The sequence below is a fragment of the Heterocephalus glaber genome, unplaced genomic scaffold (assembly GCF_053883595.1).
Source record: "Heterocephalus glaber isolate CG9 unplaced genomic scaffold, H.glaber_assembly_v1.0 deba00001690, whole genome shotgun sequence".
NCBI lineage: Eukaryota > Metazoa > Chordata > Mammalia > Rodentia > Bathyergidae > Heterocephalus > Heterocephalus glaber.
The window spans coordinates 4,537,718-4,560,446 of record NW_028258415.1 but is presented as its reverse complement, the minus strand read 5'-3'; the positions used below and the strand labels follow the sequence as shown (position 1 = coordinate 4,560,446).

Sequence of the window (22,729 nt, the reverse complement as noted above, 5' to 3'; positions counted from 1 at the left end):
ATCTTATATGATGAGGTTTGATAATTACAAGAATTCTGTTTTTCAAACCTTTCTAAAACATGCCTTGGAGAACGTCTCCCTGCTTCTGAGATGATAAGAGTTTTAGCCAGCTTTTAAAGACATAGCTCATGTAAGGATGCTATTGATATTTTTGGCAGATAGCAAAAACATTGTTAAAACAAATTTTAATTAGAAATACTAAGAAGTCCACAAGATTAAAATGCTCATATTGTTTTTTTTTTACAAATCTTGCAAAATTACAGGTCCTCAGTCAAATGTTACAGGTCCTTGGTCACTAGTGTTTGAGTTTCTGAATTGGGGCTCATGACTCTTCTAATTGGGGCTCATGACTGCTCTTACTGTTCTAAAATAAAATATGAAAACCAAGAAGAACATGATAATTATGGTATTCATGCACACTTGTTCTCTTAGGTAAAGCAGACATGATTTAAGAGAGAACACACATTGCAATCTGATGATCTACATAGATTATGTAATAAGACTAGGATATTTTCAGTAGAGCATAACCAAGTTCAGGTTGAGAAATTACAACCATATGTAAGATTACACTATGTTACTGAAATAAAACAATTACAATGTTAAGTCCAACACCAACATTACTCTCAGGTGTTACAGTATTTCAGGTATTAAAAAGCATTTTCATTCTCTAACCAGTAAACTTGGAATTTCTTGCTGAATTTTATAGAATTACAAGTATTATGTTAGTTTCGACAGAAAGTTTTAAGTGTTTTCAATAAGTGTGTTTTGTATAATAGGTGATAATTCCCTATTGCAAAGAACGGAATTAGAGTTTTGTTAAATCACTGTAGTTATCTACACTTTCCCAAGATAACTTTTAGAAGATGGTGATTCCTTAGTCCAAATATCAGGATCAAATTTCGATTTAGATTAAAAAAATGAAATCAGTGCAACCAAGAAGAGATTTTTAAAATCTGTATCTTTCATGTAAATAAGTACTTTGTATATTGAAGAATCTTACTCTTTTCCTTAGCACAGAATTGCATTAGAGATATATTGTCACATATGTTGAAAAGGTGAATGTTCATGACAATTCTGCTTCGGTTATCCTCATAGAACTTTGACTAAAGTCTTCAAGTATTTCTTTCTTTTAGCAGAAAATGGCAACTTTGGAATATAAATGCATTGGTGAATTGCACGTTACAGTAAATTTCAAGTTAGCAATATATGCATTCTGTTCACAAATCAAAGAATCAGACATCTTTAAAAGTCTATGGCTATGGTATCTTAAAAATTATCAATTCTGCTTCCAGTCCAGATTCTTCCCTCTGAGTATAGCAGAAGATTCTATTTGTGAATAAGAAAGTAATGCCAGGGTGCTTAAGAACACCAATGTGAACCATCACTTAACTCTCATCAGCAAAAGAAAATTCTAATGGTGTATATCAAAGCAGGGTAACTATATGTATCAGTACCAGTTATATGTACCTCTATATGTATAGTTGGGTTTATATATACAGTTCTTTAGCAAATTACATTTTTAAAAGTTTAAGCCAAAAATGCTGTGTCAATTTTTCCTTGAAGATTGTCAGTATTATAGAATTTTAAAAGTTTTAATAAGTTTAAAAACAAAAACTTTCTTTTAAGCCAAAGAAAATTCAAAATAACTACCTTTAGAAACTTGGTCAAATTCTGTCATGGTTTATGCCATAAAACTGAGAAAATATAATGAAAGTATTTTATCAAATAAAATCAAAACACTGCCTTGAATATATTCTTTTTGTACTTCCATCTTCTTACTCTGAAACAAATATTTTTAGATTTAGAAACTTAAACTACACATAGATTCTAGGTATAAATAACATTTCCTCTTACAGTTAATTCAGCTAGTAGTGACACTTTCTCATTCGGGGAACTCGAAGATGAAGGAAATGAAGAAATCTACTTGAGCACCTCTGCTTTCCTTCCCTACCTCTTCTCTCCCATGATCCTGCTTCCAAGCTTTCTGTTTTCTTCTTCAGGTTTTGTGTTGCTCTTGGTAGGCATTTTTTAAGTTGCACCACCATGTCCAAATTTATGGTGCATAACTGGACCTGTGTATCAATTACTTTTTCTTTAACAGAATGTGGAAACACAGTTGGAGGTTCAAGCATCCCAAAGTGCAGAGACCTCAATTGAGAAAATGGACAGCTGTTTAAAAGAAGTTGTTGTTGGTGTTAACTGAACGTCCCCTAGGATGTAACTGAATGTCCCCTAGGATATAAGGTTCATCAATAACCGTGAATGTGCTGATCGTGCCTGCCATAGTATCCTGAGGAATGCCACCTGTGAGCAAGCATTCTATTCCCTCTGGGCACCATCCTCTGTGTGGCCCTCTAGCTGTGGCACTTTGTGGACTATTTGGGATATAGCTCAGTGATTTCTAAACAGTCAATCCACATGTACCTGTTTTTACCTCTCTCCACTTGGTCAGTGAAAATCCATGGGCAACTAGCTTGTACCTATAGAGACTATACCTTCTCCTGGGGGAAGCCTGCCCCGGCCATCCACTGTTGGTGTCCCTAGCAGCATTCTATGCCAAGCAATGTGTGGTTAGATTGACTCTCTTAGTGTCCCTCATATCCTTAAGGTTAACAGCAGGTGCTGGAACTGCAGCCAGCTGTCTGGTAGAGCCAGAGAAAAGCCCCAGACACGTGACAGACATTTGAAACTTCATCTGGACCCAGGATTGTAGCAAGATGGTCCTCCATGTAGCAGTGTAAAGAAAGGTGTGAGTAGCAAAGGCACAAACATCTGAGAAGGGAAGCAACAGGGTTTAGAGATTTCAGATAATAAACTGCCCTAGAATACTTTTTTCTTTTTTACTACTTTTTGCACCGGAGAATGTGGGATGGAGCAAAATCAAGCAGACCTTTAAAGAGCTTGAATGTAAGATCCAGAGGAGTTGGAGGGATTTAGCAAATGCAAGACTTCGATTTTATTCAAGCATCTGTAGTTGTATGGGCCCTTTAACATAGAAGTTCAGTGGTGCAATTTTTAAGGTAGTGATCCCTGAGGGTAGTTACACCACTGAGGGGAAGGTGGTTTGTGCATGCCATACAGGAGCTGAAGAACATTTTTGCTTGGCTATCACTTCTTTTCTTAGAGGGAAATGCCAGCAATTTAGTAAGTTTTTATTCTTTCAAAAGTAAATATATGTAACATTTGCATACATGGAATTTTCTTCTATGCTAAGTGTGTCCTATTTACTACTTTCCAAGCTTGTGGATGCCGGATTTCCTGTGTCTGCTATTCATCACATCCCTGGTTAAGAAACTGCTTTAGCAAATGTTTCCAAATTACACAACAGAGGCCATGGAAATTAAATAGAATAGATGCAGATGAAGGAAACTTTAACGTCAATGGATATTTTGCATTCTTTTAAAATTTAATGTTATTTAAATTGCTTTAACATATCTGTGAAATAAAATGTGTGCCTTCTAGTTTTCTTATTTAATCACCTTAAACTACTCAATTTTTAAAGTTTCACTGTATTGACAGTGTCATCCTAAGATCCTTACAAGTACAAAAGAAGACTAATATTCAAACAGAAAGTTGAAAACTGGATTGTTCATTATTGTTTTGTCTGTAATACAGAACATTGTTCACGGCCACCTGTCACCTGACCACACCCATGTTGCAGCCCTGGAGTCCCCTTACCAATCAATCCAAATGCCCTCACCAGCTCAAGGTAAGAGTACATCTGGTCATGATCAGTATCAAACCACTCCATTCACTCTTGCTCTGGTGTCTCCTCTCCAAGAAGACTTATTTTATTGTAGGTTAAATCCATTTGTATTGCGGTCAATGTCATAAAAAAAGATCTGAAAAATCTATGGAAGTACAAAGCTTTGTGTAGTTCAACTCTAATTTTGTATGTTACCTCATTTACACCCAGCACATTAGCGCTTTGTTCTCATGGGCTGATCATTCTGTTCCTCAGACACCTCGGTGATTTTACCTCGTGCCTTGGTGTTTTGCTGTACAGCTCTTTGCCAATCCAATTGTCCCTCACTTCTCTTTCACCACCCAGTTTATGTCTTTATTCTGAACTATCTGATCCTGGACTTTAGTAATTATCCTTTGGTTATCTGTATTCTCCTAATCCTTTAATGTTAAAACTACAAACTCAATGTTTTTATTTTCTGTTTGCCTCATTTTTATAAGCATTATAATGGAATGTTTATTCTCCTTTGCTTATACTGCAGTTTTTGATCTATTCATCGGATCCTCTTTCTCTATCAAGGTTCCAAAAACACCCACTTGGCTAAGTTTCCATTGTCTTTTCATTTGAAGTCCTTGACTTGCCTTGTTTGCATTCACTTCCTACAGCCTAGCTTTCTAACAGGATGTAGGAATCCTACATTACATTTCTTAATTTTACATCAAAAGATCTCTACTAATTTTGATATCAATTTTGAACATAGTGGCAACTCCCATGCTCCTAAGTTAGATGCCATCTGTATAGTTTATTTTAGCTCACACATAATCAAATCTTGTTTCTTCGCTTATAGCACCACCAAATAATATTCCTTTTCAGTATTCTTCTCTTGATGTCACTGCTTTAAGTACTGCCTTGATTAAAACACAAACCAACATTGTTTTCTGGGTTTCTAAAGTGCCAGGCACTATATGTGGTACTGGGGCTGCAAGGATGAAGAAGCCCCCCCCCCCCCACACTTCAAAGAAACAAAACTGGCAAACAAGCACTTTCAGGAGTTGATGGGATGTATGCTGTGAGATGTGTATGAACAATGTGCCGTTGAGACACAGAAACGAGAGAAGTGTGCTCTTGGAGGTGGTTTTAGTGGATTCATGGGGAATGCATGGAAATTTACCAGAGGTAATTTTGGGAAGGCATGCCTCTGTGGCCAAGGCATTGAGTTATGGGAGAGTGTGGCCCATCAGGAACACACAAGTAGTTTGGTCTGATGGTGTGTATGTGATGAGGAAGAGATGACCACTAACTAAGAAAAACAAAACAACCTACTTTCTCATTGATATCAGCCTTGCTTTAGGCTCTTTGGCTTCTCATTGTGAAGTGCACTCTGCCTTTTATTAGCTATTTAGTAACTTTCCTCAGGATGCCTGTGTATCTACTGTGTCAGGGTGCATATTGCTTAAAAACTGTATTGTGAAGCTTGTACTGCAGGTCATTTGACAATAAACTAAACTAGACAGATGAAGTTTATTTGTACATGGCTTACAAAAACTGAAAAATAGGGCTGAGTGGTGCTCAGTGGTGCCTTAGCCTGCCTCGAAAGCCCAAGGTCCTGAGTTTAATTCCCGGTACCAAAAAAAAAAATTTTACACAATTGTACTGTGTAAATCTAGTTTAAAGAAAAAGAGAGGAGATTTTTTCACCTTAAAATTTGAAAGAATATGTTCCAGGTATGGAAGAATTCAGCAAAAGCAACAATTTGTAAACTAAACTTTTTTAAAAAACTTAAAATGGTGATAAAAACAAATGCCTGGGAGTACTGAGTGACTATACGGAATAATAGTGACAGAGTAAAGAATATCATTCTCCAAGCAGTCATAAATTAAATGGGAGTGCACAGATTATTACATGATGTTGTCTTTCTTAGAAGAGGAATTACTATAGTAACAAGCTACTATACAGAAAATATAATAACTGAATGTGCCATAACTTAGAGATGTAAAATCTAGCCATACACATTACCCAATTTGTACATGTGGCTTCTTCCTGTAATTTTGGATTTTGCTTTAGCAGTCATTACCATTTTCAGAAGTCTCCCTTACACAAAAGCACATAGCACCGCCCAGTCCAGGTCCACGCATCAAATCCAGTGTGGCTTCAAGATCTGCTCAAGTGTGTGGAAGGAAAGGGAAAGCAAACCAAACTTGGAATCGAGTGTAACCATGAAGTGTGGTAAATGAAGAAATTGGCATTTGAATATTGAGAGCTCTCTGCTGAGATTCTTTATCTTTGCAAATCGAGAAAGAAGACAAGCTGTAAGGTAGTAGAATGAAGACATTTTCAGATTTGTGTGTGCAGCCTCAGCAGAGAGCCTCTAACCCCCTTGACCCAGGTTTGATGAAATTGTTGTAGCTCAGTGGGCCCTCCCATGTCCATGGAGCTGGCAATACACAATGCTTCTCCTCCTAGGGAATGAAGGAAAATGAAACACTATTTTTCTTAATCCTGACATTTTGGAGAGAAACTCAGAGAAAGAGGCTGTGGAAGCAAACAGCTTTGAGTTTCCTGCCACTAGAATCTGACAGTGGAACAAACTAATAGATTATAATGCATCAACTTTTGTTCTTTTGAACTGTTTGGTTCCATAGTAAACTCAGAGCTACATTTATATGAGGATTTAAAAAAAATAGGTTTTGATTATCTGAACATGGGAGTTTAAGATAACAGAGGTGGCTGAGCAACCCAAGGTGAGGTGAGAGATGGACTGGTTTTCTTCCAGTGCAGAAAACAGTGACTTAGACATCAACTCCAAGAGCATCATTACATCCCTGTTGATCCCTTCCTCAGGAGTTTTGCTTTTGTCTATTGGAAAATCAAAAATGCGTTCTCCAAATCATCTTAACATTTTCTTTTTGGCTTCTGAGAAAAGAAAACATGAAAAACCTATAACTTACTGTATCCAAGTAATCATAACTAAGCAAAAAAATCACTGGCTTCTTTTATAGCTGCTTTAGAGAACTTAAGCTATGTCATTCGTAGAGGATGTTCTGTTGTCAGTGAGAGGACGACAGCTTTCTCAAAGATCAGACCTTAATATATATTTGTTTAAGAAAGTCAGATTAGGCTGGGGATTTAGCTCAGTGGTTCCGATGCCTGCCTCGCAAGCGCAAGGTCCCAAGTTCGATCCCCGGTACCAAAAAAAAAAAAAAGAAAGTCAGATGAATGGCCCTTTATAGTCTTTCCAAACACTGAATGTGCCATCTTACAAACTAGGATTGGATTTCTGTATTCTTTTCCTCCTTTCTTCAGCCTGACCACCTCCATGCCAAATCTGGGGCTTTTTTTTTTTTTTTAATCACCTAAAGTCTCCACTTCTGAACTATTTTTCTCCAGGATCCCTCTCTCTCCCCTTAGCTTCCTTTCATTTCAGCACCCATTTTCATTATTCACATTGAAATCTGGGTCTTCAATCCTTTATTTACACAATTCTCTTGTCTACACCCACAAGATGTTCCTTTGCTATCCTGCTTACACTCATCCAGGAAAAATTCAGTACTGGAACAACCCAACCACCTCTGTTCTCCATTTTGGTACCTGGACTGATAAGCAATACTAGCAAAAATAAAAGAGCCACATCCATTGATGCTACTTAAAAATCAAGGGTTTAAACTGAGTTCGGTGGCCCACACCTAATCTCAGCACTCTGGGAGGAGAGGGCAGGATGACTGCAAGTTCAAGACCAGCCTGGGCAACTTAGTGAGACTCTGACTCAAAATAAAAATTTGAAAAATTCTGAAGATGTTGATCAGCTCTGGGTCCAATGCTTAGTGCCACACACACACACAAAGGCATTTGTCTTATTTGGACATTTTATTTTATCATTTTATTCAGTTTTACTCCCTTTCTTACTTTCCATAGCTAATTTAAACCTTCACTATTTCTCCTCAGTTTTATTTGCTAGTTTACTTCCATCAGTTTCATTACTTTGCTAAAATAATGTCCATAGCAAGTGTTCCTTCACCTTCTTGCCACCTTCCTAACTTATGTGCACCCACACATCTTTCTCTTCTTCTTATAGTATTAGTGAAAAATGTTCAACACAATGACACTTTGTTCCTAGCACACAAATCTAATCTGTTTAGATTCCTCTTTGGAATTCTTCATTTTTTTGGTAGCCAAGTGGAAAATAGGAAGTATTTGGGTCAAAAACTCAGGAAAGAGCCTGGCAGGAGATTCATGTTTGGGATTTGGTGTTAAATAAAAATTAATTTAAATTGTGGCAGAAAAACAATGACTGGAAAATAGCCCATAATAATACTGGTTGTGTAGTTTCTTGTTCCTGTTCCCCTAATCTTTTTCCTCTGCCTTGTCTCCTCTCTTAAGTAATGACAATAGCATCAATTCAATTGTTCAAGCCAGATATGCTGTGATCACTGTCAAATTTATCTTTACTCATCACTTGTATTCAGTGGTTAACTCTGGTTTCTTTAGTCTTCTCTTTGGCCATTGCCTTACTCATCATCATTCACCTGGCTTGTTCTCTGCTTCCACTAGTATTGCTGCTCACAGTCTCCTACTTGAAAACTCTGCTCTCAGACTTTGCCCTACAACCAGCTTCCCTTCTGCTTGTAAAATTACCTGTCTAAACATGCAAATTTGTTCAGTGTATTTCTTATTACTCAAAGTCTTTAAGTTCTCCCCATTCACAGAAAGATAAAACCCAGATTGGCATATAAGGCCATTTATTACTTGGTGCTTAATTACATCCCAAAACTTATCTCTCTCCATCTACTACACCTTCCCTCCAGCTGGACAGAACTACTTGCAATTTTTCATATACATTATATCTTCTCTAGTGAACACGAGGTTTAGTATATTTTTATTTTCTGGAGTTCTCCCTTTCTTAGGTCTTTTCCCACACTTCACCCCTATCATATCTGCACCTTTTCCTGTATTACTCTTTTCTCTTCAAATCAGATCTCTAACATTAGCTTCCAGAAAAAGGCTTCTCAGTCTGGGTTATATCCTCTGATTCAATTTCTTTTCTAGTTTTCTATGCTTATGGCTACTCATCATAATTATTTACATATTAGTTTTTTTCACTAAAGACTTTATGTTACTGTTCTTTCCATCTTCACTCCCAGCACTGTGTATAGACCTGGGATATAAGAATCACACATGGAATGTTTGCTGGCTGAGTTAAAGGAGCATTCTAGTTCTTCTATTGTCTTACTTCTTCAGTTGTTTCTGGATGACATGCTTGGACACCAAGCTTTGCATCAAATTGCCAAACTTACATGTAAGATTCTTTATGAAGGAAATTATTATCTTGGGCTTCTCTTCCAATTTTTCAATATCTACTATATCTTTATATATACATACATCTTTTATATATATATTTATATATCTACTATAGCTTTAGGATTTTGTGATGTTGGTTGTGGAATAGCTTTTATAAAGGGAACAAAAACAGACATCTGTTCTAAGAGACATAAGAAAATGAAAAGTCACACTTAGCATAGTGTGTCTAGACTATAGACACAAGGAAATTACAGGTCTAAATTATCTAATAATCTCAGAGATGATCTGCAATAGAAAGTTAATTTATACTCATTTTAGTTGTAAACACAATAAATGGTCCACTTATTTTCATGGACTGTTTCCTTTACCCCTCTTGCCTAGTGCCTTCTCTGTGAGTGATTTGGGCTTCTTGGCAGGATAATTCACTTATGTGTTCATTTGAAGAAACATTGAGCACCTGCTCTATCCTAGGCACAGTAGTAGCTATTGTGGATGCCATGTTGAATGAGACATTATCTTTGGTACCAAGACTATAAGAAATTCTTGCTGTTAATAGATAGGTTTTTTTTTTGTAGGTTTGATATGTAGAAAGTACCCGGGCTGAGATTTCTAGTACAATTAACATTCTTAAATGTAGTTTTATTCAACTGTCTAATAAGATGGTGACAAAGAAAAACAAAAACAAAAAGAGTGACTTTAAATGTTCAAGAAACCAAGTAATAGCTAACCATTGGAGAACTCTAAGATAAATTTTGACTAAATATAAAATAACATTGTATGAATGACTAGAGTCCCAAAAGAATGGAATAATAGCAGAACCTCAGGAATTTGGGGCAGGGGATCTTGAAGAATAGGAAAGGCCAGTTTATTGCAATTCAGTTCTTTGAACTCAGGCAAATGCTTGTCAGTCAAAATGGAAACCCCAAGACTTTTAAATGCAGCAATATTCTCACACCCAACTCAGAGAATCATGGCTGGATAAGCATCGTGCATACAAAATATAATTTCTCCTACTCTTAGCATGTAACAAATCTCACTTTAGTCTGGTAAAGGCACACTTCTGGATACATTGGGCTAACCACTGTGCCAACTTCCAGGTGTGGATCTTGCATGAACTCCCATGGGAAAACCCAACCCTATCTACTTATTCACCTGGGAAACCGAAATTGTCTCCCTACTGTGTACCTGCACCAGAACAGATGACTGTGCCAGAAGCGCTGGTGGTCTTTTCTTTTTCTTTTTAATAACTTAGCACTCCAAGCTTAAACAAACTGTATACACTGCTTACCTTGTATTCTACCTTTGCTTAGATTTTCCACTTTTATTTTTTTATTTTTTTATTTTTTTATTTTTCCCCATTGACTTTATTGGTACATTTTAGGTATAAAATAAAGTTACATTCATCATTGGGATCTTGTACCATTACATGAGTCTCTTGGTTCTTATTTTTTTTCCCCTTCCCTTGCCCTCCCTTCACCACTCCACCCTTCCCTATTTGCAAAGACCTTGTTTCTATTTTTTTCCTCTTCTCCTCTTCTCATATTCCTTTCCCTTTTTTCCCTTCCCCTACCCCTCCCAATTTCCCTGCTCTTTTAGACCTTTTCTTCTTGTTACACAATATCAGTTATACATTTTTTAAATTACAATATTAAGATCTGGGAGACATTACCACAGATTTTACAGAATTTAAAAGGATATAGAAAGCATATTACAAAAATCTTTTTTGAAATAAATTTGACAACTTCTAAGAAGTAACTTAGAAGACAAATTAATGAAACTAACTCTGGAGGAAATATAAAATTTGAATAACACCCATTAAAGAAAGTATATTCCTAGCTTGAAAAGCTACCTACATGACAACAGCAGGCTCATAAACATTTTAACTGATAAATTATATCAAACAATTAAAGCAGAAAAAAGAAGGAACACTTCTCCCATCATTTTAGGAAATCAACATTGTGCTAATCCTAAAACTGGATAAAGATAATAGAAAAGTATGAACATAGATAGAAATTTGTTTAACAAAACGAACTATTGGAAATCAGATCTAACAGGATCTACAAAGTGGTTTTGTTATAGGGATGGCAGTGTTGGAAGATCCACCCCCAAAAGTCGTCATTTTAACAGAGGAAAGGAGAAAGCCATATGATCCTGTCACTAGTTGGAGAAAGAGTATTGGACTAAATTCTACAGCTGTTCATGATAAAAGCTATCAGGAGACTAGAAATAGAACAGAACCTCCTCAACAGATCAAAGAAATGTACTCCATACTTCCAACAAAAACTCCTTCTATGATTGGAGAAGATACAATGCTTTCTCCTTAAGGTGGGGAACAAGGGCAGATATGCTTACTCTTTATCTGTCCATTAAACTTTGAAACCTAGTCCACACCAAAATAGTCTGGCAATAAAATGACACAACTAGGATAGGATTGGAACAGCAGAAGCAAAATCTTTATATGTAGATGAAATGATCACCTACAGAGAAAATACTAGGAAATCTCTAGGAACCCCTAGAACTTGTACTTGAATTTAGCAGGATTAGAAAACACAAGGTATATATAAAAATTCAGGTCTGTGTATACTTGCTATAAAAGAATTGGATATTGAAATTTAAAAGTTATGTAGGAGTACAAAGGACCCAGAAAAGCCAAAAACAAAAGCAAAAACAGCGTTGGAAGATGTTTAGTACCTAATTTGAAGACTTCTTCTAAAGCTACAGTAATCAAGGCAGTGTTGGTGTAAGGAAAGACATATTGATCATTTGAATAAAACAGAGAATCTAGAAATAGAACCACACATATATGGTCCACTGAGTTTTGAAAGATAAATAAACATTAGCATTTTATAAAATATAAACTCAATTCAAGAGCCGAGGAAGAGATGGTGTTTTCAGCAAACACCACTAGAACACCTGGTATCTGTATATAAAAAATTAACCTCAACCCTTTTTTTCCATACATGAAAATAACTTGAAGGGATCTATGAACCTAAATAAGAAAGCCTAAAAGTATAAAACTTTAAGAAGAAATTATAAGGGAAAATATTTACGAATTCAGGGTAGGCGACAACTACCTAGGATACAAAAAACATGATGTATAAAAGAAAAAGAATTGTTAAATGAGATTCCATCAAAATTTAGAACTTTAAATGACATCATTAAAATGAAAAGTAGTCCTTAAACAGACCATATTTACAATGCATATAACCTATGACCAGAATATATAAAGAATTCTTAGAGCTCATTAATAGACAACCCAATTAAAATGTAGACATAAGAAGATGATAAATAGCCAGTATAGCACAAGGAATGTTGTGCACTTGTATAATCAGAAAAATACTAATCAGTACAATAATAAGATTGAATTATACACTCATTAGGGAGATGAAGTCAAAAGTTTTAAAAGCCCTGTCATGACTTTTTCTTTTTGTTGGATTCTCCCCCTTTGCATTTAATTTGTCATGCCCAATGGATTCATTCTTCTGGGTTTCCTGGGGTTGTGATCTTCATTGTCTTTTCCTAGGGTATTGTCTAAAGTTTTTTGGAGTGCGAGTTCGGTATTCATGAAGTTCCAGAGGTGCTCTTTGTCATGAAAGTATCTTATTTCTCCATCAATTTTGAAAGATACTTTTGCAGGGTACATCAATATGGGTTGGAGGCTGTTTTCTTTTAGGGCTTGAAGTACATCACTCCAAGCTCTTCTTGCCTTGAGGGTTTGCATTGAGAAGTCAGTCTGCTGTGATTCTGATGGGCTTTCCTTTGTATGTGATTTGTTTCTTTTCTCTCACTGCTTGTAGAATTTTGTTCTTCTGTTGGATTTCTGGAATCCTAACTATTATATGCCTATGTGTAGATTTTTTTTTTGATCAAGGCTATTTGGAGTCCTATATGCCTCACTTATCTATATGTCAAGTTCTTTTCCCCTCCTTGGGAAGTTTTTTGGCATCACTTCTATGAATAGTTTTTTATGTCATCTGCACTCTCTCCTCTTTCTTCATTGACTCCAATCAGTCTTATGTTATTCTTCTTTGCATAGTCTAGCAGCTGCTGGACTTATTTCTCATGATCCCTCACAATTTTAAAGCAATTTTTCTTTTCCTCCTCACTAATTGCAATCTTATCTTCTATATGTGAAATTCTATCCTCCCATTGGTTCATTCTGCTGTGCAGACTTTTGATGGAGTTTTTAATCTCTTGGAAATCTGTTTGTATCTGTTTTATGGATTCCATTTGTTTCCTATGTTGGGATTCCATCATGTTCCTCAGATCCTCTATTTTTTTATCTGTGTCCTCTCTAGATTTATTAATCATGTCTTGCACCATGAGCAAAATCTTTGCTGTTATCTGAGTAATTATTTCTGATTTCATTTTTCCCAGATCCTCTTTTGTTGCCAGTTCAGAGAGTCCAGGTGGTTGAGTATCAGAGTGGTCCATCTCGTTTCCCTTTGGGGTTGCTGTAGGTGATCTGGAACTCTGTTTTTGAGGCTTGTTTATGTGTCTTCTCATTTCCACGGTGGGGGGGAGGTGCTTCTGGTGCCCACTTGGCTCACCTTCTCTGCCCTAGGAGCTTGGGATTGCAGTGGCGGAGCTTCCTTCCGGGTGCTGGGACCAGCTGAGCTTCACTGCCCTAGGAGCCTGGGATGGAGGCGGGAGCTTCCTTCCAGGTGCTGGGACCAGCTGAGCTTTACTGCCCTAGGAGCCTGGGATGGAAGTGAGGGAGCTTCCTCACTTCTTCACTCTTTCATTCTGATGCAGAACTGGTAGTCCGTCATTCAGCAAGTCTGGTCCCTCTAGATTTTCCACTTTTAAATTCTCTTTCATTGCTTTCCCCTCTTTTTCTCCTTAGATGCAGATAATAAGCATATATCATACTTCTTTCAGAAGGCAGAAATAGTCATAAACTTTCTTATATTCTCATCAATATACCTACCAGTCTTCTCTGCTTCATTGGCTATATTCTTTTGCTTCAATTCCTGCTCAATGCATGATGCTTTAGTATTTACAAAGTCAGTTTCTCTACAGTTGAAGTTTGGGTCCTATCCTGGTGTCTCAAGTAACTATGGAAGTTACTTACTATTTTTTCCATGCAATAATTTTTTCCATATATAGGATAATCCCCAAAAGAATAAAAATATTTCTTGATACCTTTCATATTAAAAAATTCACTACCATGTTTCCCTCTAAAAAATTATTTTTTCTCTTTATATCAATACTTTTCAACAAGGCACCCTATTCTTTATGTAACATATTTTGTGGAGGTCTCATCATTCAGTTGAGAATCTTTTTTCTAAGGTTACCAAAATCTTCCATTTTATCTAACTTAAAGATCAATTTTGTGTCCTCATCCTAGTCAATTTCAATCTCTCAGTGTATTTGAGATACTATGCTCTTTATTGAAACACTTTTCTTTCTTAATATAAGTGTTGGTCTTCTTTTTTGTTTTGTATGTTTTTCTGGTAGTCGGGATTGAACTAAGAGTCTTTGCACTGAGCTATATCCCCACCTCTTAAATTCTTTTTTTAAATTTTGAGACAAAGTCTCACTAACTTACCAAGTTGGCCAGTGTTATGCTATTATGGCTTGTATCTAGGTGTGTGTGTGTGTGTGTGTGTGTGTGTGTGTGTGTCTGTGTGTCCCTCCCCAAAGCCTCACATGCTTATAGGTGGGGCTTTTTGGAGCTGGCTGGATCTAGGGTGTGCCATACTAGAATTAAGGGTATGTGGTACTAAATTAGTCCACTGATTAGAATTAGCACAGTTCTGAGTGTGGATAATGGGAAGGCCCACCCTGGGTGTGAGTGGCACCATCAGGTTTATAGCCTGGATGTGATAAAAGGAAAAGGGAGGATTGATTTGCAGTTGCTGTTTGCTGCTCATAGCTTTCTGCTTGCCATGCCATGGACTATTTCTCTTCTGCCATGTCCTTCTGCCTTGGAGCCAGCCTTGACTCTGGACTGAAACCTCTACAACAAGCCCAAATAAATTCTTCCTCCTTTAACCTGTGGGTGTCAGGTATTTTGTCCCAGCAACAAAGACTCTCAAGAGCTCAGAGGTTGGGCTTTTCAAAAGTGAATGAATCACAGGTATAGTATAGCTAAATGTGATTTTAGGAGCCGGGGCCTGGTTGGAAGAGGCAGATCACCAGGGGCCTGACATGCAGGGGCATATCTCCCTCCATGGGCTCCTCCCTTCCATCTTTGCTTTCTGAGCACCATAACATGAACAGCTTTTCTTCCCCTATGCCCCTCTGCTGTGCTGCCTTGCCTTTGAGCAGCAGACCATGGACTGAAAATGTGAGCCAAAATAAATTTCTCCTCCTTTAAGTTGTAGGTGTCAGGTATTGTGTTTATGTGAGAAAATTACGAAGACACCCAGGCTGGGCTGGAACTTGGGACCCTACCACCTGAGCTCCCAGAGTTCTGGAATTACAAGTGTGTGCCACCATGCTCAGCTTAGTCTCCTCTTTTATAAAAGGAGAAATTTAATAAATAGCACCTATGTTTATGTACATGATATGGTTGTGGGGAAGGATTTAATGAATTAACAGTACTATATAATCAGTTTAAAAGAATGCTGGGCATATAATATTTCTAAAAATGAAAGCTATAATTGTTTTCTAAGGTGTACTTTCCTGTTTCTCCTCCTTCATCTCCTCTCTATCAGAGCCAAGTCTTAGGCCTCCCTGCACTGTGGCTGGTTGTGAGCAGCTCAAAGGTTGCCAATTTAGTCTTCACAGAGGTTTCTTTTTTCAAGGTCTTCTCTTAGTAAACACAAATCTTTCTTTCAGCCAATGAACTCCAAATGTGAAAGCAAATCATTTTGGAAAAAGTAATTATATTTTATCTCACATTCAATATCAACAAAAGAAAACAACTTACACACAAAGCTTGATTTTCATTGGGTTGTTTCATGTATGACTCATATAATTTCCAAAAGTCTTCACTTTTATTTTGTCTTATTTATTATAAGACAGTCTCTCATGATGTAGTCCAGGCTGGCCTTGAACTTACTATGACTTTAAAGTATGTGTGGAGAAGCCTGATCCTTTCAGTGGACCATTTGAGTTACAACCAGCCCTCACAAATGAATTGAGTTTGTAAATCAAGGATCCACTGTATATTAGATGTAATTTTTGTGCTTAAGACACTGAGTCTGAATAGGAAGAAAGTGCCTAAAGATCTGCAAAAGAAAAAACTGAAAAAGGAAAAAATGCTAGCATATCAGAGAGGACAAGTCTGTGTTGTGAAACGGAAAGACAGAAAAGACATCTCCTTGTTTCCAATTATTCATAATACAGAAATGACAGAACTTGAAAGAAGAAACGAAACTAAAAAAATTCCAATAGTAGTCAATGATTATAATAATGGTATGAGTGGTGTCGACAGAGTTGACCAACTATCTTGTAATCAAAAAGTGAGGAAAAAAATTATTACGAAATATTTATGCATCCTCTGGATCAAACAATATGGAACTCATTTGTTATTTATTCAAAACAAGGGGGCTCAAAAAGTCATTTACAATTCAGATTAGGTCTAATAAACTAAATAATTGAGAAATATGGGATGGTGAAACACCAGTCAGGACATCCATCATTGACATCTTCACTATTATGTTTAATAGGCAGATATTTTATGAATATCATGCCACCCACAGAAAAAAAGGAAAGGCTAACATGACAGTGTAATGGATGTTGTTCAAAGAAAGACAATAATGCAAAAAGAATCGGGAAAGAGACTAGATACTACTGTCCAGATTACACCATTGTATTGTGTATTGAATGTATTAAGATGTATCATACATAGAAAAGTTTAAATAAATTTGATAAAATTGACATTTTTATATTTCCTCTTATATTTTCTTGTAAAATTACGAAAAATATTCAATTTTTGGTCATCCTGTGTTTAAATAATTGGACTGGTAAATGGCTAATGTCTCAAATTTATATTTCCACTTCTTACTTGTCCCTTCAGTCTCCAACTTTGCCAACCACTTGGATCTCTACTTTACCTCTGATAAAATTTCAAGTTTATCTGCCAAAACAGAACTTACAATTTCTCCATGGATTTTCCCATGTTGTAAATGCTACCAATGTCCATGCAGTTACTAAAACTCCTTGATCACCATAGTTTTCTCACTCTCTATATCTGATTCATTAAGTCTTCTTGGCTTTAACACTGGACATTTTCCTAAAATCTTTCACCTCTCTCCACCTTAGTCATGATGAACACTCCCTCAGTCTACTGCATAAATCTCCTAAAACATCCTCCAGATTTGTATTCAACAACCACAGCCCTCTTCAAAAATCATATAACTTGTCATTTCACCTTCCTGTCGACACCTGCTGGCTTCTCAAACATTTCACTGTAGCCTACTCTGTTCTACATATTCATGCGACTGCCTGTAACATTTTTGACCTGATATTCTATAATTTTCCTCTTTTCTCATTGAGCATCAGCCTTGCTGAACATTTCTGGCTGCTCAGCTGTGCTAAGCCCATCTCCCCCCTGCTGTTCCCTATCCCTGGGAGCCTCTCTTCCCAACCTCCCAAGGACTCCTTTGCTTCTCCCACAGAGCTCTGTCCAGAACCGTGTTGCACAGAGAGGACTTTCCTAATGACTCAACTGAGCCAGATCCTCCAGAGTTTTCTTACCTAATTACTCTTTCTTGCTTCTTCAGAATGTCTAGCATTATCTACAGTCATCTTCTCATGCATTTCTGTCCTAATTTCATGTTTCTCTCCATGAGAACAGGGATCTCATCTCCGAGGACTCAGCATTCAAGACCCCAGGAACATTCTTGCTGAATAAACATTGAGTAAGTGAATATTTAAAAGAGAATATTCCCAAGAAAGGATGGGGACAATTGAGGGCCAGCCCTATATTCTCTGTATTAATAATACTGAATTTCGTGGATATATTTTCTTTAAAACTAAGTGAACAATGAATCATAATGACCTCCTTTGAATCTACATCTGGTCAGTATGGACTTGAGAACCATAAGATATGGGTTGTAAGAAATATCAAATATCATACTAAGGTTTCAAAGAAAGGTTTGTTATATACTCAAGCTGTTTATTTCAGGCTACTGTGACAAGTTGGACAATTGTTTCATTTTCTCCATTCATGAATTGTTGATAATAATGTTTGGCTCCTTGCAAGGATAAGTTGAAGAAAATATTGCCACATTAAAATTGGCCAATAGGTTAGTACTATTAATATTACAGGTGGCATCTGGCTTATTTTCAGAAGTAGGGATTAGTATAGAAAAAAACAAGCTCTCACTTGTCATGATTACTGCCATGAATTTATTGAATCTTTCAAAAAGAAAAAAAAGCACAGAATACCAGGAAATGTATCTGAAGATATGTAAGGAATTAAGCATATACTATATAACACTCTTTCCTGATTATTCATACTAAAGCATATTATCAATGTAATCAATGATCAATGTACCAAAAGTATCATAATTTTTACTTGACGTTACATATGGCAGCCCTGAAGTATGCAACTTCTTTTCTTTGTCTTGGAAGGGTTAAGGTGGTGGTTTGGTGCTTAGATTTAAATGTTTCATCCTGGTCATACTCAAAGAATTCTCCAAAGCACAAACTTTGTCTTTAAGTTGGGAAAGCTACAAAAAAATTACCATTCAGGTCCTAGAGAACAAACCATAATTAATGAGTGTTTAAAAGAAGACCAAAGATGGCTAAACAAATATGGTTCTGATTATGTCATGTCACATCTGTAAAAAAAAGACACTACAGAGCACAGTCACAAAAAACGCTTAATACCCAAATGAATAAAAAAATCTAAGATGATATACTCATTATTTAAATTATTTTATTATTAATTTCCCTTACTGATCTCTTTGGAGTTGAAAATATGCTACTTCAGTGGAATATTAGTCTAATCACCCCCATAAAGGAAAAGAGATGATTAGATTCAAACAAAATAATACAAGTGGCTGGCTCTTTAAAGGAATTTTACCATAAAACTTTAGGAAGAAAAATTATTCCATTATTATGGAAATGTTATGGGATTAATTAAAACTAATAATGTATGTATTCAAATAATTTACACAAATTAATCATGTAACATTATCAAATTATCTACAATGGGGCCCATAATGATATACATATTATAAAAAGTTTTAACTTCACATATTGTTTAAATTTTCCATTTCAGTGTAGTAACTTATAGGTGGAAAAAGCTAGACTATGCTTACTTTTTTTTTTTTTTGGTACTGGGAACGGAACTCGGGTCCTTGCACTTGCGGGGCAAGCGACGGGACCATTGAGTTAAATCCCAGGCCAAATGCTTGCTTTTTTTTTTTTTTTTTTAACAAAAACTGCGAAAAAATTATATGCAAAGATATTTACTATAAATATATATATTCATTATGAAATAATTCAAGTTTATAACACTCAGTATCGGTGCCTGTTAGGAATTTGGAAATGATAAACTGACTTCTCAATATGTATTTGAGTTATTTTTATATAATTTCAAGATATTGTTACATATAAAAAACATTACTAAAACATTGAGGAGCTAGATGTTGCGAGGAATACCTTACTAAAGTTACAATTATCTGATTAAGTTGAGAAATGGAATAATTTTTCTGAGAAGCCAGAGGCTAAAAGATGTGTGTCTAATGACGAGCCAGTCTTTGGTGCCATCTAGTGGTAAAATATAAATTTATTTATTCAGTTTTTTCAGAGTTTAATGCACATTCGACATAATTTTGAGAGATGTTAAAATAAGTTGGAAATTGGAACCAAATGGAGCTATTCAGTAAACTTTTTCATCCAAAATATTTTAAAACTGGTTAAAAACCACAGGAAATTCTGAAGAGAAAAGGCAAAATTTACTAAAGATTTGTACACATTTTTTGTTCAAAATTTGTAGAGAGAAAATTTTGAAATAGTCTGTCCAATAGATTGCACTATAACTATCTTTGTTCTTGTAATTATTTCAACTTTTGTGCATCAGCTTTATTTCTGGGGAGAAGGACCTCACTTATTTGTTCTGTGTGAATTTCTGTAATGTGGACTTTTTCAGTAGTGAGGATTGAATGCAGAGCATTTGGACTGAGCAACAATCCCTTTTTTAAAACTTTATATTTTGATACAGGGCTTTGCAAGTCATGAATTTTCCCAGGATGGCTTGGACTAATGATTCTCCTGCTTCAGCCTCCCAGACTGCTGGGATTACAGGTATGTAACACCACACCTGGCTTCTAAAACAGTTTAAATAAGGGTCAAGTGAAAAACCTGTGTATATATTTTCTATTTTCCATAACATCATTATCTATACATTCTGAAATTACTGAGTGAAGTAATTAGTGGCAGCAAATTTTGTTGACTCAGTTTCTCATTTTATATTCATTTTAAGCAAGATAACTTGACAAAAAATAAAATCTTTGAGCTTTACTATGCTACAAGAGCCACAGTTTTATAAATATTTTAACAAATCCACTCACTTAGACCTTGAGTTCACCTATTTTGGTGGCAGAACCACTGTGCTGAACACTGTCAGACCCTGCCTTCATATGTGTTGAGGTGAATTATTGAATATTTATAAGCTTCAAAATTATTTTCAGAAAGAAAATATTGGATCAGATAAACCCCAAACTATTTTATTTGACAGTCTGCTTTATTTAGTCTTTAGAGCAAAATTCTGCCAAGGAGGAAGAAAAACATTACGTTTCTAAAGGCCATGTCCATATATTACAAATGGAATTAGAATTTTGTTAATTATCTGGTTAATTTAATTACTTTGAGTGTTTAAATCCAAACTTAATTTTTCATTGTGTCATTACCCACATTAATGTGTCTATATTGACTGATTTAAACATTTACCCTCTACTTGTCTATGTTGACTTAGACCCATGAAGTGACAGAGAAATAATAAGAGAGTATATAATAATCCCAACTACTATGGTTAATCAGAGTAAACAGCATGTTTTAAAAAAATACTAGATAAGCCCCATTGCATTAATCATACTGTACATAAACAATCAAATATTTTAAACACATGGTCAGAACTTTAGCCAGTTATTTTTATTAGCCCATTCAAAAATATTGACCTTGTGTCTGCAGTGTGGCAGGTATATTGGATAAATGTACTTTGTTGTGTTCTTTCCCATTGTTTACTGTTGTGAAAAATGCTTTCAGCAAACACTTTGTGTTTGCTCCTTCAGAGAAATTTCTATTGTTTTCTTAAGCTACAGCTGTAGAACTGATATTCCACTGGACAATGGGTAAGAAAGTTTTATGGCTCTAAATGAACATTGTCAAGTGCTCTCCAAAATGACTTCAATTGTTTTCAATATTGCTGTTATCTGTATTCCTGTATCTATCATTATTAAGAGTTAAGCTTTTTTCTCCTTTTGTTTGTTAAGGAAAATTTGCATCTTGTTTTGATTTAAATTTTTATTTGTTTAATAAAAAGATATTTGTATGTATTCCCTGTGTTAGTATTTAAATCTTTTCAAGAGTCACATAAACTGATACATATATATATATATATTTTTTGTACCGGGGATCGAACTTGGGTCCTTGCGCTTGAGAGGCAGGCAGTGGAACCACTGAGCTAAATCCCTGGCCTTAAACTGATATTTTTGACAGATATATCTCCTACTGTATCACTTGTCTTTAAATGATTTTTCCATAATAGCTTAATTTTTTTTCTCATCTCTCTTTTTCTTATTCTTTCCTTGTTTTCAGACTTCCAAATTCACCTCTTTCTTCCAGATTGTTGATAGATACTTAGCTCTAATTTTAGTTGGATGCTGTTTTGTTTAATATTCTTTTTAATCCATAAATTAACTTTTATATTTGACATGAAATATTTACCCAAACTAATTTGCTCCTTAATTTTAGATAAACTATGGCAGCACTCTTTTATTATATGAGTTTCTTCATTCTGATGTGATATTTTCCTCATCATATGCAAACTTTATGTCTAACAGGACCAATACCTGTGTCTTGGTTAAGGAAACTGTTTTTATTATTATTCAGAATTCACACTGTCACATAATTTGTCTATCACTTATCATGATTAATTGAGTAAATGGCTATGATTTTAACATGTTTTTGTTGCCTGATAAACTGACACTCAGATTTTCTGATATGAAGTCTACATGTCTGTCTTCTACATTTTTCTCCTTTGCTCATTTCAATGTTTGAGTCTGTCTTGTGTACTTTGATGTTAGATGTATCACTCAGGGGCTCTGGAAACCTGGGTGTCCTTTCTCAATACAGCACTTTCCCCAATAATTACCCAATAAAAGCTACATGGCTGCATATTTTCTGAGTCTTTTTTTTTTGTACCAGAGATCGAACTCAGGACCTTGCATTTGTGAGGCAGGTGACAGAACCACTGAGCTAATCCTTAGCCCTTTGTGAGTCTTCTATTAAACATTTTACCAATTAGCAGCAAATCACTGTCTTCAGAGCAACAACAAAAGTGAGTTTTCAACAAATGGCCCGAACAGATGGCAAAACTAGAAAAAAAAAGTCTTCTTTTTTCTATTTAGTTAATCCACCCTTCTTTCTGGAATGGAGTAAGAATGATTTCAAAGATGCACTTTTGGGGCCAGGGATTTAGCTCAGTGGTGCCTGCTGCCACCTGCCCCACAAGCACAAGGTCCCAAATTTGATCTCCGGTACCAAACAAACAAAACAAAAAAACCGCACTTTTGCTGTGCTATGAGATTATTTCGTGCTGTGTATGAACGAATACAAGCTCGCTAT

The 22,729-nt window shown here is 35.8% G+C and overlaps 1 protein-coding gene across 2 annotated transcripts in view; it reads left to right on the top strand.

The window, feature by feature from the left end:
- The window catches only part of Ugt8 (UDP glycosyltransferase 8), a 93,753-nt gene extending 73,423 nt beyond the window's left edge, over positions 1-20,330 (top strand). Inside the window, exons 7-9 of one of the 2 annotated variants that reach the window (XR_015446540.1) lie at positions 3,616-3,709; positions 17,730-17,793; positions 20,106-20,330. Coding sequence is in view for 1 of the 2 variants with exons in the window: in XM_087199256.1 (XP_087055382.1) it covers positions 3,616-3,617 (2 nt within the window). In the remaining variant the exon portion in view is untranslated. Of the gene's footprint in view, positions 1-3,615; positions 6,076-17,729; positions 17,794-20,105 lie in introns of those variants that run through there. The other variant, XM_087199256.1, reaches the window with a different exon arrangement.
- The last annotated feature ends 2,399 nt before the right edge of the window (positions 20,331-22,729 follow it).